Below are 18663 nucleotides of genomic sequence, written 5' to 3'. Positions count from 1 at the left end.
CGTGACAGTTATAAATCGTTTTTATATGAAAACATCTGTCGTGTGTCTGTCGGCTATTTAATAAAGCTTTGAGATTTTTCGATAATACTTTTTTTAATAAATTATGGTTTTACTCAAGGTATATACATATGTATAAATAGAAACGCAGTTTTGCCACACATGTTGCAGCATTCAATCCATAATATAGAGTTAGCTCGGTCGCAATTCATATGGAAATCTGGGAAAAAGGTTCAAATATTTATGTATATATGGACGTGTGCTAGCAAAATAATATTTCGAATAACAAATGTCAGAAAATTGCTAGAAAATACAAAAAAAATATATATATAGCAAAAATATATGGAAAGTTATATGGAATATATAATAATTACTTGTTAATGTTATGTGTGTAAAAATATAGGTTAATAAAACATGATACATATAATAAAAAATATGATTTACAGATTCTAAACCAGAAACTACCTCATCAAGATTTGTATTTATTTAGATTAAGAACATCATCAAATGATAGAAAGCAAACCAGCTCCTTGTAGCTGTTATTAAATAGATCAATGTGCAAAGGAGTAGGATGGCGACAGCTATTTGCGAGTCGGTTAATGCGGACGTCCAGTCCCTTTTATATTTTATAGAATTCATCTTTTATTTTTTGTAGTATTTATAATAGCTATAGCCATATAAACAAATAGCCTAAAAATAATACAATAAATTAACATTTTGTATCTGCCAAAATTCCTTAAATTTCTGACTCAATATTGTGTTGCTGTGGTATTAAATATCGAGGTGACTTTTGATTTAGGGGAGCAGTAAAACTTCGCAACATATTTACAAAATTACTAAATATTAGTTTTATTTATATCTATTGTTTATTAATTTTATTTATAACAAACATCTATTGTTTTATCTCATAACACATATTTTTTGTATCACATACATATTTGTTTATCTACAAAATATTGTGGTTCAATATCCTCAAAGGAAATATTTTTTTTTTGGCATTCTATTAAATATTGTCTTTAGCTCAATTTCATTATGGAATTCGCTTTGTATGAATTGTATCATGATCGTATTGTATCCTTTTATGATATTATATATATATATGTGTATATATATATATATATATATATATATATATATATATATATATATATATACAATATATATTATTATTATATATATACAATACTGCCATTGCGAATTTTTGTAATGTTGTTTTTATCACAAAATTAATAATTTCCCCAATTTCTCTTGTGAGAAATCTAAATATAATACACACCAGATAATTTTGCGTACTGCCACAGTCGAAATCGAGTTACAAAGTTAATTTATACAAAGGGCTATCACCGTTTAAGACAAAGCCCTCGGGGCAAAACGAACTTGAGGCTGAGAAAAACGCAACTTAATAACCCGCGGGAAATTCAATTACGAACCCTTTAAAGCCCTCCTACTGTTGCGGCGAGAGATTGGACAATTGAAAAATTAGACGGATGAATGAGATTTATATCCTCGGATAAACCTATGCGTCTGGGAATTTGTAATTAAATAAAGTTTTAATTTTATTTGTTGGGGTCGCTATTTTATATTTAGATACATTAATTTTGCAGTGAATACAATGCATGAAGAATATAGGTTTGTCTGTTGTATAATATATTTTATATTATTTTCAGAAGGAAACGTTGTCGTGGTACGAGCAGAGGAAGCCCTGATTGTGATGTTCGTCCTTTTGTTGTGGGTGGCGGCCATTGCTCTATTCTTCAACCGTTGGGGCAAAATCAGGTAACAAAGACCAAATTATTGCAACCCGAATCCGATGGTAGAATTCTTCACGGCTGTGGTATAATCGCTAATGTTTCGTTCGCAAATAAATACATATGTATTAAAGTACGAAAAGGAAGAGAGCACAAAGCACAAAAGAGTTTCCTGTTGGAGATAAGGTGATTTATGTGCTAATCGAAAGGACACTTGGTTATCTTCTGTGCCATTAAATAAATTATGGCTTCATTAACAAAATAGTAAGCAAATTGTTAATAATATTTGATTTATATTACTGCATGATTTTATTTGATAATACTAATAAATGGATAAATAAATTTAAATTAAAAATCATGAAAAAATATTTCAGTCAAAAGAAACAGTATTTTTATAATTAATTAATAATTTAAACTTAACAGATATTATATGAAATTGTATCTATAGTATCTAGGAGATTAAAACTATAATCTGAGGAATGCTTTAGCTTTATAGCATAAAAATTTCATTAGTTGTATGCAACGTCCAAAAATATAAATGCTCATTTTTAATAAATATAATTCGCACGTTTCACTGTTATTAACCTTCTATATTTTACCAAAAAGGTGCAGGAATTACGGTAAAGATTTCGAGAAGGCCTTTGACAGGGTTTATCACGAATTATTATTAAAAAAAACGGTTATTCTCGAGAGATTTGAGCGATCGTTTGTAAGCAAGTCGTAAGAGTATATCATCCCTTCGGAGATTCCTCAAGGATCTAACCTGGGCTCTCTGCTTTTTAAACAATTTTAAATTATCTGTATGCAGATTTGCTATGTTGCAGACTCCTCACTCTTGCCATATCACGACATTTTTTTATCTCGATCGCCATCAGATTATTCTTACGATCTCGGTGCAAACGTTTTGGCTAGATAAACTTCCATTAAAATCTTGGAATCACTTTTGAGAGCAAGTGAAGATTTTCTTTACGAGTAAAAAATGATAAGTTTTCCAAGATGCTAGACTTAGGGCATCCAAATACCCAGCCAAATTCATTACCCGGTTCTACGGGTATTTCCCGGGAAATAACCGGGTACCCGGTTCGGTTCAGGGTAATTTTTGTAAGCCGTTAAGATTCTAATTTTTATTATATTTGAATCTTTAATTAAATATGACATGATATATTTAATTTTACTTTAATTATTAATATCATTTTAAAAAAAAATAAGGTATTGAAATAAAATCAATATATTATGTAATTATTAATCAAAATATTTTTACATTCCATCGTTAGGTACATATATACATATACTTACATACTACATACATGTGTAACAGTACAAAACCGAAATATTTATTTTAACACATATTTGGCAATAATAATACAAATTGCACAAGAAAAATACCGAGGAAATAAATTTTATTAAAATTATAATAGAAATTAGATGATTGTATTTATTATATGTATTATTTGTAGGTAGAGAAACAAAGCTTATTTTAGTGATGTTCTTTTTGTAAAAAGTTGTATTTTAAAAACACTAACGAATCTAATGTGTTATATTTTCATTCTACAACGTATTAAAATTTATTTTTATTTACAACTGCAGCCTTTCAAATTAATGCTTATCTATGCATTCGCTTATCTCGAAATCTATAGGCCGCTAAGTGCTGTCCCTTTTTTGTCGTTCAAAGACGTTAGTCGTTTTAAGAACGCCGATTCAGCTCTTCCATTTAATTTAAAGTAATGGAAAAAAATATTTAAATGAAATTAACCGGATACCCGTCAAAAATTACCCGGTTTTCGGTTCCATGAAAAACATTGCGGGTAACCGGGTACCCGGTTCCGGTTCTACCTGGTTTGAATGCCCTAGCTAGACTTTGCTTTAAGGAACGCATTTCATTTTAACGATCTGTCAGTTATTCGCATCATCTATAAAACTTTATTTAATCAGAATCTATACTTTCGAATCTCTTTATAATAAAATACTACCTCTTAATCTAAAATATTCTGAATAGTTTCTTGAGATATATTTTGTTTTTGCTCAATGTGACGAGTTAGAGTAACCTATTAAGTCACGATGGTTTTAATTTGATTTAAATACATAATTAATACAAAAATAATTATTAATAATTGTAATTTAAATTAATTTATACTTTACTCACAATATAAAATCACTACCTGTAGTTAAAAAGGGGAATAATATGATATTAATTTATTGTACAAAATGATGTATGTAAAATTTATATTCAGAATGCCGAACTAAAAATAGAATAAAGAGGTCAACCCAAACAAAAATTCAGAATGAATAGTGTTTGTATTATATATAATAACATAAAAAGGTTAGAGATCCAAGCTAAAAAAAATTTCACAAACACTAGGATAATTGAAAATATTTATTGAAGTTCTTCTTGTTTGTAATATATATTTAAGTAAGTTTTGATAATGTTATTACTTTTTTTAGTAATACATAGAACTAAAGTTTTATAATATAATATATATGCTGTCAGTGCATAAATTTATTTTTATGAATATAAAGTTTATATATAATATGTATAAAAAAAATCCTTTCAGCAAAGTTCGCAAGAGTGTATAAATAATATAAAAATAAATGTGCTAAAAATATTTTTTCATTGATTTAATATTTGTTACTGTTTTGATTTTTTATTTTATTTTTTTAATTAGTTGGAATTTCGAAACAAGATTTTCATATTAGTTATTTTTTTATTATTGGATGCCTTATGATTTTCCTATACTCCGGTTACTGCTAATCACTACATGAACTGATGAACGATTTTAATTATTATAATTTGTCTGTTTTATATTATTTAAAATGTGACAATTCACAAATTAAACTATTATTCGGTTCACCGTTTCTTCGCGTAAGCGATGCCGATTTTTTGCCTTTTATATGTTTTCTGCGAGCAGCTGTAGAGAACATTAAACTAATTAAACTTGGTTTTCCCCAAATAAAACTTCTGATGGCTTCACAGTTCATTTACGTGAATATTTATAAGCAAAAATATTTTCCATAGAACTTCTTAACTGCGCTTTTAAACATTTAAGGAGTATCGCCGTACATGTACGGTGGTTTTGAGGTACCACAGATAGTTATATATTTACATACATAACTGAAGAAATAATAAATAAAATAAATTATTAAAATAATATAACAAAAAAGTAGTAAAATAAATCAAAGCACTAATTTTTTCTATAATTTACTATAAATGCAAAATAAAACAGTAGTAACTGATATGTTTTATGAAAAAATACGTAAAATTATCTAATTCGCAGATGTTTAATAAATTAACCAATGTGTATAAATTAACTCACTACTCAAAAGGTTAATAAGTACAATTTGATTGTTAAGTTGTGACTAGAGATTGCAATACCGGTAATATAATCGACTTTTGATACTACCGGTTTTATCAAATTAAATACCAGTAGTACCGAAAAAAAATTATTTGCTGAAAACGGTATCTAAGATTTTTTCTGCGAACATAAAATATTTATATATTGCGTGAAAACAGAAACAGAGAATAATAAATATAATGCTCATTGTAAGGGATCAACTTAAGTAGTGTTATTGGCGTAGGATAGTAATGTAAAAATTTATTATGCATTAGTTAATATTTACGTATTTACGTATTCTATATTTACATAAACATTTGTAGCTAAAATTGAATTTATAGTACTTTTAATATGAGTATAAATATATTAATATCCGAGAGACATATCCTTCGAAAATAAAAATTATTGAGACATTCTTAAATAAATATTAAATGTACAATAATTAAAATAAAATTATATTCTTTAATCACATAAGTCTGTTTTTAGAAAATAATATGTCGCATTATAAACAAATAGATTTACAATTTATACGCACTTTTTTCTCACAAGGTTCTTTCAGAAAATCCAAAACTAATTATAAATAATCGATTGAAGACGATGATTTTCTAGACTTATTATTCCAAAAGAAAAAAGATTTGCCTCCCGTATTTTTGAAAATATTTTTTCCGACAAATGAAAAAATAAATAAGACAAAAAGGTTTTTGTACACAGTCGTCTTATTAGTATTTATTAGTACTCGTAGATAACACAATAAAGGATCAGCGTTTAAAGTATTTTTAAAGGTACGTGAATGTAAGGAAGATTGTTTAAAAGCTTTCAAATGTTTAAAACACTAAAATCTGCAATCTGAGTTGCTTGTTTATTGTATTTCACAAAAAAATATGAAGACGACAATAGTTACTACATTTTCATTCAATATCTTAAAAAAATGCTCCGACTCTTGAATCATTATATTTTTTAGCAAAATCCGTATGTATGATCTCAGCAATAAAGCATTTAGTTAGACTTTGAATGAATGAACATTATGGTCAAAATTTAATAAACTCTTCAATAACTACCCACTATTTAATTAAATTACTGACTAAAATAACTTATTGATACATTTACTTTCATTGGTAATTTATGATTGAAATATCATTTATTTTTATGTTATATAGACGAATTTTTTTAATTAATAGTAAAATATAACAAAATTGTTCTGTTTTTTGCCTTGATTAAATTTTAAATACATATTCCTGGTTCATAAAAACTATTTTGGTTAATAAAGTAAATTTGTTCCATAGCTCAAAGTCATTCATTCCAATATAAAATACGAACGCAGGGCACAAAAGTTTAACCCTATAGGCTTCCAAGAATTAGTTGTTTATTTCCTTTCTTGTCACTGCTATCCTAAAAAAGTTTACTTACATCAAGTTATTTGTTTCTGGCATTTATTAATTGTATTTTTCTCTTTCAGAATGTTAGAACCCTATCAGCCAAAGTTTCAACAAGACCACAGAGCGAGCTGTGCAATCACTGAATCACAAAGCATATTACCGGTAAGCTTCGTCATCGCAATTTTTATTTTCCTTCAAGAATTCCAGCTCGTTAATTTGCCCTTATCGCAAATTTTCCTTTACGAATTACAAACAAGTCGAAAGTTGTAAGATAAATTCTTTAAAACATACACCGAGTAAAGGCCTGCGGTGCTTTTGATTTGCTCTAATGAAGTCACAGTTCGATAGCTTGTTCGACTACAAATACTAAACTTGAGCATACATTTGAACAATACATACAATCATACACACATAGCATGAAATTAAAATGGCAACCAATAACTATACAAAAGATCCTAACGTCTTTAGATGTAAGCTTTTGCTTCATATAATTTCCGTTCAATTTTTCAAAAGGCAATATTTTTTGATCTTCAAATATATATATACTATCGTACTATCTATATAAATAATAGTAGTCTCTGCCTTTTATATAAAGCTAAAATGAACTAAATATCGGTGGACATATTTAGTTTAAACTATAATTTTCAGCTAACTACATCCAGGTGTGCGACAGACGGTTATGGCTTTCTATTTTCTTTCAATACCAAACTCCTATCCCCTTCTCTAATGTCCTCTCGAACTTCCAGAACGAGTTCATGTCGATTCTGTTGCTGAATGGTGAGAGTATTTCACCCCGAAGTCGAGCCATTTCGTTGTGGACGTTAAAAGAGAACGTCGCAAATCTCATCACGCTCTCGTGAAATGTCGCAAGTCGTAAACGGACGTCGAGAATAAAGATTATAATAAAAAATATCCAACATATGTGGCCCTTCGAAATATATGCGCATATATACATAATTCAAGAGATTTGTGAGAACTGCTATAATTTTTTAAATGTAGTATGTAAAGCAAGACCCAACGGTTTTTATTTACGCCCTCTAAAAACAAACGTGAGATATTTTAAAACAAGTTTGTTGGTTTATCTTATTCCCTCAGACAGAAAGAATTTTTTAGTGTTAGATCAGATAAAGTGTAGCAATAATTAAGATACACTCTTAAAATATATTAACTTTTGCTTTCAGTTTATCAGTGTATAGTAGACGAATTAAAAATAAACTCTTTGTAAACTTGGATCAAATATTTTTTTCCATATTTAAAGTAAGTGTAAAATTTAATTCATTATCTATAGAATATTTCTTTACTAAGCTGTGATTGGTATAGCTTATTTTATTTTACTACAAATTTCCTATAATATTTTTTTTTAATCCATATAAATTGTTTTTTAAATGCTACTTGATAAAAAAAATTAGTGTTTTTAAGCTTAAAATCAGTTTACAAATATTGATATTAAAAGTAATGCGTACTATATATAAATACTTAAACTTACATCCAGATTTTTTTATATGGTTTAATCTTTTATTTATCATATATTTCGTTTGTAAAAATGATGATAAACTTCATTGCTACACTTTGCTTTGAAAATCTAAAAATCATTCATAAGAGCAATTGCTTATAAATTAAAAGGCATAGGTCTTAATATCATATGAAAGCAATTCTTATTTAATACTAATATAATAGGTAGTGTAGGGAATACTACATAAATCCGTCTTAGAAAGCGTTATTCAAACAAACAAAAACCTACAGAAGTAGTAATCGCCACAGACGTTTAAGAATCTAAGCACAAGTAAGTCAGCTTCCTTTAAACAAATAATTATTGGAAAACGTATATCTTGCATAAACATATAAACGTACAGTTAAAAATTTTATAGTCAAGTTCCCTCTTTTACCATTTATTATCAATGCATAACGCGCAGAATAGTATTAGTAAATATTTTTTAAATAAAATGTATAAAATACAAAAAAAAATATTTATATTACATGACCACACAAATTAATAATAATTGGTACAACTCACAAGGGTTTTATGAACGTCTATTGTTTATGTTTTGTGGGCGTTTATTAATATTGAATGCTCTTATATAACTACTTCTCTCGAAGGTTGATTCATAATGCTAATCAATATTCATATTTATATAGTATTTAGATACATTTAGCGTTCTTTGTTAATGTTTTTAAACATTTTCGGCAATCTCTACTTCTAGATGCTTACATGCCGCAATATCTCGTGAGAGCATTGTCCAATAAATTAAATGGCATAGATTTTAATGACATAATATAATACATATTTTCCTGGAATTTAATTTATTCAAGGCTATTTCTAATATGTTATATAAATAATATTTAAAATGTTCGCATATACAAACCTTCATAGGAATATTAATCACATTAATGTATGTTTTTGTTAGTATAAAGCTGCGTATTTTAAAAGGTTAATGTAAACGTTGTTTGTTTATGTTTTCAAGTGTCTATAGCGATCTTTACTTCTTCGTGTTTACATATTACGATTTGAATATCATTTTATTAGGATTTTGATGACATATTATGTTTACATATAATTTAATTATGTAGTAATTAGATACACTGAGCGTTCTTTGTTAATGTTTTAAACGTCTGTAGCTATCTCTACTTCTGGTTACTCACATATCGCGTTTTGTTTGTTTTAATATGACAAACCTTCATAGATATTTTAATCATATTGATTAATGTTTTTTGTTATTAAAATGCTACATTTTTTAGGAGACTACCATAAACGTAATTTTTTATGTTTTCAAATATCTGTGGCGATCATTACTTCTTAATGCTTACATATCACATTAAAGCATGTATTTTAATACGATTTTGATGACATAATATAATACATATTATGTTTTAATTTAATTTATTAAAACTATTTTTAACCCTTAAAAAAAAACCTTCATATAAATATTGATCATATTGATCTATGTTTATTGTTGAAATTAAACTGCGTATTTTAAATGGTTAACTTAAACGTCTCTTGTTCATGTTTTCAAGTGTCAGTGGCGATCTTTGCTTCTTAGTGTTTACATATCACGTGAAAGCATTTACATATAATTTAAAGGCATGGATTTGAATCTCATTTTAAAACAATTTTAATGAAATAATATAATATATATTATGTTTAAATTTAATTTAAATAAAGCTATAATATTTAAATAAATTTATATTTGAAATATAAATCATTAAAAATAATTTAGAAGGGATAAAACTTTATAGAAATATTGATCTCGTTAATTAATGTTAATTTTTAAAAATAAACTGCGTTTTTTAGAAGATAATCATAAACGTCACTGTTTATTATATTTAGAATAGATGCATGAGAGAAATTTATTATAAATTAAAAAGCATAAAATAATCATGTTTAGAAGTGACAAATCGTTATAGAAATAATAATCACAGTGCTTTATGTTTATTCTTGAAAGAAAATTTATTTGAACGTTTGTAGCGATCTCTACTTCTGGATGCTCTCATATCGCATTTTATTTAAATAGTTAATAACGGAATTTATATACTACTCATTCCAAAAACCATGTTTAAGATAAAATATTAATTAAAAATTATAGAAATTATGTATAGTATATGCTTTATTTAACGCTGTTTATACATGAAAAATATTTATTAAAAACACATAGAAGTCAAATTTATTTTTAATAAAACTTTCAACTAATTATTATTAATATTCTATTTTTTTACAGTTCTAAATCAACTTTATCTATAATTAAATTTATTTACATTAAAATGTAGTTCTCATATCTTACTATAAAAATCATATTGTAGTCATATTTATACATTATTGTTCATTTTTAAAGAATTAAATTTTTATCATCACGTGTCTTTGTTAATAGTTTAAACACATGGTTAGTATCGTTGTCTCATTACGAGCGAATTGCGCAAAATTATGAATGCGTATGTGTAAGTGAGATAATAAATATCAAACTATTACATTATGTATACATATATTTTTTTAAATTAAGTTAGCTTATCCAAGTCATATAAAATAATTCAATAAATAGAAAACATTACACACAGATGTGTAATGTCTTGTTTTTGCAAAACAACCAAATACATATATGTAGCATTATATTTTTATATGATAACATTTAGAGTGTAGTGATTAACTATTTAGAATATTTTAATACCCTTTTTGCAAAAAAAAACTTTTATCCCAATTTTCAACGGACTAACATCTGTACAAATTCCGATCATCATCGAACATGTTTTTACACCCTAGTATTTACGTGACGTAAATATTTTATCAAGCGTACATATACTGGGAATTACGGCACAGCTGCCATTAAATTTTCAACGGCCTAATCCGCCGGCAATATCTATTTAACCGTAATTATCGCAGTAATCCGCTAATAAATTATTGATATAGGGGACGCTTTCGGTGTAGCTGCTTTTTTATTTTCCACGTGTATTTTATTGCTTCACATATTGACGACGATGTTAATTTGAAGGTCGGATAGATGTCGTAGGTTTGCGAGACAAAGTTTCATTAGTACTTGCGGGTTCTTTGTGAGGCTTTAGCAGGGGCGGAACAATCGAGGAGACAAGACGAGTAATTGCATTACGCCTTTACTACCCCTATTTTGGGGAGGCTGTGGGGGTGAGTGTAAAAATAGGAAACATTTCATTGAAGCAAATGTATATGACAACGCATAATGATGTAATTTATTTTAATTTCGAAGAATATAATTCAATTATGCAGTAATGCCATATAATAGAGAGACGTAAATTATGGTCCATATTTTAACGAACGTTCATCGAGTTTAATTTGATGGTAGAATACAGTGAATTAAAATCTGTAGATTATCTTACATTATTTTTTATTAGTAAGTGTTATTTCAATAAAATTATAAAAATAAATCGTAATTTTAGAGCACTCAAAAATCAGATAAATTTTAACTTATTTGTGTTTTGCTATTCATTAATGATTTTAATGCAGGCTTATAAAATATGGCGAAATTCTTTATACTAATCAAATTAAATTATTTTTAGCTAGATAATTATACAAAAAAATTGATAAAAGATCATAAAAAAAAACAGTGGTATAAGTCGGTGACGAGTACCTGAAAGACCAGAGTTCAAAATAAAAAAAGTGTAATACAAAAATTTTAAAAAAAACTTTATAGATTGCTAGTTTATAATTATTAAAATGTCTTATAATTTTGTCAATAAATAATTACATAAATTATCAAGTTATTTAGCGCGTAGTCATGGTAAAAATATCTTATTTTATTTATAAATTATGGTGTATTGATTTTATTATTTTTTTTACAAAAGCCTTGAGCTCAGTTCCAGAAACTCATTATTACACGATACTCTTTTTACCCCTACAAACACAAAGCATTTCTTTTATGGCGAATTTTAGCTTTGAAATCGCTTAATTGGACCTTTCCATACTGGCCTATCAATTTCAATTTTAGTTATTAATAAATATAAAAAGATTCATTAAATATGCAACTAATTGATAAATATATAATTTTAATGTCTGATGTTTTTTGATTGAATGTGTTAGATCTTTCCTTAGCTCTCATATATTCAATTTCATTAAAAATAATAAGATAAATATTTCCACTCGTGTCTCAACCATATATATTTTACCAAAGTTTCGGATCATTACTCTGCTTGTAAAAATATAAATAAATAATTTGTTTGGAATTGAGTTCTGGATAAAATATTTTTTTAATATTATTAACATGAAATATGGAAATATTATACCATAATTTGAAACGTTTCTCTTTTTCGCTATTCCCGTTTTATAAATTACACAGCATGTAGCGTAAATATTACATTTAAATATATATTTTATTCATGTATACGTAATTTCTTGAACAAATACGCGAGTTTTAAAAAAGCTTAGCGAATGTGCAAATAAAAAAAATACAGCAAATATTCGCTGTTGTTTCTGTGTTTCCAGATTTTATGTTTGTTTATTTAATTTTATTACCTACGTTCATTTAAATATTTTTAACAGTTAAAGCTTTTTTTAATGTTAATCTATGTACATATAAAACATTAATTTAGTTTCTTGCTTTCATTGTATTAAATTAAATTAAAAATTAACAGTTTACTATATTTATATAAATATTAAAAATTAAATGTTTTAATTGATATTACAAAAAAATAAGATAAATATTTTTTTTCTATATCTATCATAATAAATTAAATTTACTTTATTTTTGTATGGAGAAAAATTTAAAGTTAATTGCTATTCACCGAAGTGATTCCGAATATAACTTACCTTTAATTATAAAATCAGATTATCGTACAGTATAGCCGTGACAAAAAACTTACTTTGTCTATTTTTTAACTGTCTATAAAAAAGTTAAAGTTTGCGTGACAAAACTTCTTGATCAATTCCAACGCATTGCGACAAACTAAAGAGCAGTTCTATAATCAATATCACTTTAATGTAAAAAGTAGTGTATTGTAGTAATCAAAAGTCATTAGAGTATTACTATATACTATATATGTATATAAAACAAGATTTTTCCGCAAGGATTAGAAATATATGTATGTACATATAATTAAGCGCAGTTTGTTAATTTGCTGATTTTTAAAATTAAATTCTCATTAAAATTATATTTTTTTCTAGTACAAGAATGTAAATATTTACTATCATTAAATTTCTACAAAATAATAATTTTTAATTTTGTAATAATGCACATTTTTAATTATTTTTTGGTAGAAGTTTTCTAACAAAATTTTCTCGGAAAAGTATTTTTTTTTTATTTTTAAAGATTTTTAATAAATTTAATGTTAGTATTATTTATATTATTGATTTATGGTTTTAATTTATAAAATAATAAATGTTTCTGAAATTTAAATTAATATAATAAAGCAATTAAAACTCTATTTCTAACGTTATTTATTAAATATTTTTTTAAAATTTCTAACGATTGTGATTTTACTATTTTTGGCAAGAATCTAACATTTAAAACAGTGATGGTCAAAAATCAATTTTCATATTTAACAAAAAAAATATTATATGTAGAATTAAATAAGAGTACTAAAATCTTTAAAACAAAACTTAATATATTTTATAAAAAGAAATTGCTTTTTCTGATGATCCAATTATTTATTGTGATTTTACCATGTTTATTTGTTGCTTTTTTGGAGTCGTTGAAGGGTAAAAATAGCACAGTCAACCTATAAATGGCAGTTAGAATGACATGTGCAAATGTCACGTCGCTTCTGTTTACCATTTGGGAGTAGTTCTTCAGACAAACAAGTGTTTTTTTTTTTGTTTTATAGTATAGATATCATTAAAATTAGTACAGAAAAAATATTACTTGAAAAGAAGTTTTTACTAAAAAAAATTAAGCAACTTTTATTGTAAATTAATTTTTTTTTTAAGTTAAAAAATAATCATTAAAGTTAATACCCAAAAACAGCTTTAAATTGATTTAATAAAAATTATATAACATAATACATGTAACCTAGAATAATATTAGTATAATTCTAGAGTTTTAAGATATACAAGGTTTTGTAAAAAATCAAATAAAAACCATAAGTTTAATATACTATTTTAAAATATTTAAATATTTTAAAGCTTAGGGGCAAAACTTGAATCGTAGTTAAAAAAATAAAAATGTTATTATTAAATTTAATAAAATAAAATCCTATTATAAAAAGGAGTATTAAAAAGTATGGTAGATGAACCATAAATTATTTATAATAGGGGTTTCTTTCTATTGTATAAGTTTCCACCTTTCGAGACGAACGTGTAGGCAATTTAGTTAAAAAAATTATAATATTATTTAGTGGCGTAACTAGGGTATGTGTCACCCAGGGCGATCCTTAAAATGGCCGCCCCCCCCCCCCCCCCGCCCTATACATTTTTTGCAGGGTCATAAAGTAAACTTTTTTTAAAATAATAAATTAGTTATTATTAAGCTTTTGTTATTTGTGGATTTATATATGTTTTAGTGAATTCAGGGTTAAGAACCACACTAGACGATCCCATCGCGAATATGCCGCCCCCAAGCAAGTGCCGGCCGGGGCGGCCCGCCCCCTCCGCCCCCCTATAGCTACGCCACGGAGAAATATTTGGTTAATATTTCTAGGAGTCGGATTACTCCGCGTACTTTTTTGATTCCGTGTGGAATCATGGTCCCTACGTTTCGGCCAGATTCGCCCAGCCATCCTCAGGGGAAAATTGAGAATATGAACATCCGGTGTGGGCAAAGCCCAGCATGTGGTTGTTCAGATCAGCGGAGTAATCCGACTCCTAGAAATATTAACCATATATATATATATATATATATATATATATATATATATATATATATATATATATATATATATATATATATATATATATAAATATATATATAAATATATATATATATATATATATATATATATATATATATATATATATAAATATATATATATATATATATATATATATATATATATACAGTAAATTATTTTATTTTTATAAAAATATAAAATAAAATATTTTTGATTTTTTTTTATAAAATCGACGATATCGAAAAACATCAAATTGAAATTATAAAGCTTTATATTTATATCCTGACCTATTCAGTTGGTTGTGCAAAAGTTTTTCTTGGGTGTGTCCGGAGGCCCCAGGCATTTCTGAAACAGATTGAACTCTGGATTCCGAACGTTTAGCTAGACCGAAGATGCGAAGAGAGAATCGGCGGCTTTTGCAATCACCGCTGGTCCATTAAACCATGAGGTTTTAGTCTTAGTTAAGGAACTCTTAAATATCTGATGCTTTAAACTATGGAAGTTGAAGCATAAATACTAGTAGAGAAGTCTCTGAGACTTTCTCAGATAAGTCCTTAGACAACCATTTTTTTTATGTAACGTTTTCATCCCTTTTAGGGTGAGACGAGCAATTACAAAAGATTGGCTATTTTTTTAAAACAAATTGCCGTTAGATTAGAGACGTCCGTTTCGGGATCAATTCTGAAAGCACGCGTTATTTTTTCTTAAGGTGACGGATATTTAAATCAGGTACTTTTTGACTTAGCTCTATTAAAATATATCTTACTGTAGTATAAAATTTTATCGAAAAAACACATTTTAAACGGTTAATACACTTTATCACGAGTCTAACTATCTTTTTTTATGATATAATTACATGAGTTCATCTTTTGTGAATAGAAAAGTAGTCCATTTATGAACCAGACATTGGTTATAATAATTTCTGTATTGAATGGAATATATTATAGCAGGTGTAAGTAAAAATTAAATTAAATATAATATTATTTATTCTTAATAACGATTTTGCCATACTTTATACCTATTTAAAGGCTCTTTAAAATCACAATTTACTATAAACTTACTTTTATAATATGTTCAATATTTTTAATAGTTTTTTTTACAGTACCTATATATAAAAATAAAGTTTATAGTATAAACTGCTAACGCCTGACTTTAACTACAGCTTTAGAAAAAATCAAATATAGATATGTCCAACTCCCTCGAGATAACTCAATCCAGCGCTTCGTCTCCGAGAAAAAAGTACGTTCAAACGACCGTTTAGATTCGCGCTAATTCGAAGATTATGTAAATGGGCGCCATTTTATTTCCGTTATGTCTTGCTTAGTTTTCATCTTTTCTTCTCCTCGGCTAACAAATGTTTACGTGTGCTGACTCGCAAATACGACTGCCACCTATTCGGCAATTTATACAGTGTCACGTGTGTGTGAATATGTGTGGCTTTTAGCCGCGAATTAACCGCCGAAGATTGTGGTTTTTCCCTGAAAGCCTTTCAGCCCTAAGCTTGAATATAACTGCTAACGTAGAAGGGAATGTCACATATGCTTGTGTGGATGTAAAGACATTACTGCGGCTTCTAACACAATAACAGCGCTATCTCCGTCGGCCATCGTTTTAAGACATAATGTCGACCATGTGATGATTCCACTACACTAGAATATTATCTTATATTTTTATATCGAATGTATTGACTTGAAAGCTTAAGTGATATGCATTTTAATTATCAACCATATTGGACGCATACTTTGTGTTTGACGAGCACTTTTATTTTGACTTGTACATTTAATGATAAATGATTATCCAGTTCAGAAGTGCATTTACAATATCTTATTCTGAAACAAGGGCAAGTGAAACAATTATTTTTTAATCATATTTGCATCTGGTCAAAAGATGACAAGAAGCAAAAGATTTATGATAGCTTGTGGAAATACCGTACTTTTTGAAACCATAGAAAAAAATATAGTTGAGTGAATAAAAATGATTTACAAATGTTTTGTGAATTGTGAGAAACTGTCAAATATTTAATTTTGAAAGTGATAATATTAAAAAATAAATTAAAAATTACTGTATCTGTAATTTTATTATTATTAAATATTTCATACCAGTGTATAAATTGACTGCAATCAAATAAGAGCAGTACGAAAGATTTGATTGCTGAACAAATAGTATGATTTTTCCGTGTATAGGTAGTTGAAAATCCAGAATTTTAGATTGAAATCAAAATCAATACTACGAATGTAAAAGCATACTAAAATAAACAAATGTGTTCGAAGAATGTATTCGACTTCTAAGAATTGAGTATTACATACCTTATGTAGAACAACTGTATCGCACGTAAAAAGCGATACATAAATAATGTAATGATTCAGTAATATGACGTTGACTTTGCTTCTTTCAACACTATTTCACCGTATGAAAAACTTTAGAATATATATTTACTAGGCTACAATAAATTATTAATTCAACAATAGTCAAAAGTATATTATAAAAATTAAAAACCACTGGCAAAAAGTCTATGTAGTGAAATTTCATTATAAAGATCGATACATACCACCCTATGAATTTAATATGAAAATAAAAATTTCTTCCTAATGAATTTAGAATTTTTTATAGCTCACCTTGTGTATAGTTAAAGCATAACCTTTAGTTTTATATTCGAAGCATACTATTTAGTTCTAATATACTTTAAATATAATATATATAGTATAAAAAAAACAACTTCGAATAAATTTTTAAAATACATGCTACCAAAAAATATATCAATATTTTCACAAATAAATAAGTATGTAAATTTAAAAAAATTAGTAGTGCACAAATTTTTAATGGTTTAATTTTACCTTTAAATATATAATACGTAATACTTTATAATAAACATATAAATAATATATGTTTATATTAAATTCATATATTTTAATATTTATTTTATATTATTTGATACCAAACTTTGGTTTAACTTTTATTTTATAACGTCATATAGTTTTTATTGTGACGAGCCTTAAGGTTTAACCCAAATAAAATTTAAATGAATTTTTGCTATTTTTACATACATAAATCAGAAGGCGATTCTTTAGAAAGAATATACAAATATAAGCATACTAAAATTTAAAATTATTTGAAATTTTCCAGCTTTGAATACATTTTTAAATCACAACAGTTCATAATTATCCGTTAAATTTATGTCTCGTTATCTTCAAGTCACTTCAAAGATCGTATTGATATTTTGAGATGCAGGGCTAGTTAGACCAGATCTAGAGGGGAAGTAGAAAGCATTTTTGTTGTTGTAGAGTTCATCTATAAAATAATAATAAATACTACTCTGTTTCAAATTCCGAAGTGGGAGTTCCAACCCACCTGCGCAGTTTACGCTAAAGTCATTCATACGACTATTTCAACTTATGTAAAGGAAATAGCAACTCATTTTAACAAAAGGTCTAATTTCAATAAGTGAATACTCAATACCACAAATGCGTAATTTACAATTGCAACAATGGTGGTAACATACATCATAGTAGGTCGTCACCCGTAATCACAACAAAAACAACCCTTTCGAGCTTAAATAACTCAATAGACAATGCGTCCTTCCAGTTGCAATTTGTTTGCAACATCGAAATTTGTTCACCTTGCAGTTTCACTTATTCAAGGCATAAACAACCAACATCAGCATCTGTTCTTCATCTGAGACGTCTCAAATAAATAGTGTAAAAAAATCTGACCAAAAACAAACATCAACAAAACATTCAAAAGCTTCTTTACCAGCTTTTCTACTAGCGTTCAATCTACAAAATATTCACAACTCTACATTATTTTGTTGTAGTAATGTAAATTTTGTGGTAGTAAACTAAATATTTTTACTAGCTTTTTCAGTTTTTTCAGACAGTTTTATAGTTTTTTTACGCAAATAAATAAAAATGAAATTCTCTGCTTTTAACATGTAAG

General features: G+C 26.8%; 1 protein-coding gene across 1 annotated transcript in view; it reads left to right on the top strand.

The window, feature by feature from the left end:
* Positions 1-18663, top strand: part of LOC148231620 (uncharacterized) — a 186189-nt gene that overhangs the window by 150953 nt on the left and 16573 nt on the right. The window contains exons 5-6 of the mRNA XM_088193066.1: positions 1665-1773; positions 6531-6612. Coding sequence (XP_088049192.1) covers positions 1709-1773; positions 6531-6612 — 147 coding nt within the window. The 5' untranslated portion in view covers positions 1665-1708. The remainder of the gene's footprint in view (positions 1-1664; positions 1774-6530; positions 6613-18663) is intronic.

This window comes from Plectrocnemia conspersa, unplaced genomic scaffold (genome assembly GCF_051122295.1).
Source record: "Plectrocnemia conspersa isolate PC_06_02 unplaced genomic scaffold, ASM5112229v1 ptg000009l, whole genome shotgun sequence".
NCBI lineage: Eukaryota > Metazoa > Arthropoda > Insecta > Trichoptera > Polycentropodidae > Plectrocnemia > Plectrocnemia conspersa.
The sequence above is the reverse complement of the archived record's forward strand: the minus strand, read 5'-3'. Positions and strand labels throughout refer to the sequence as shown.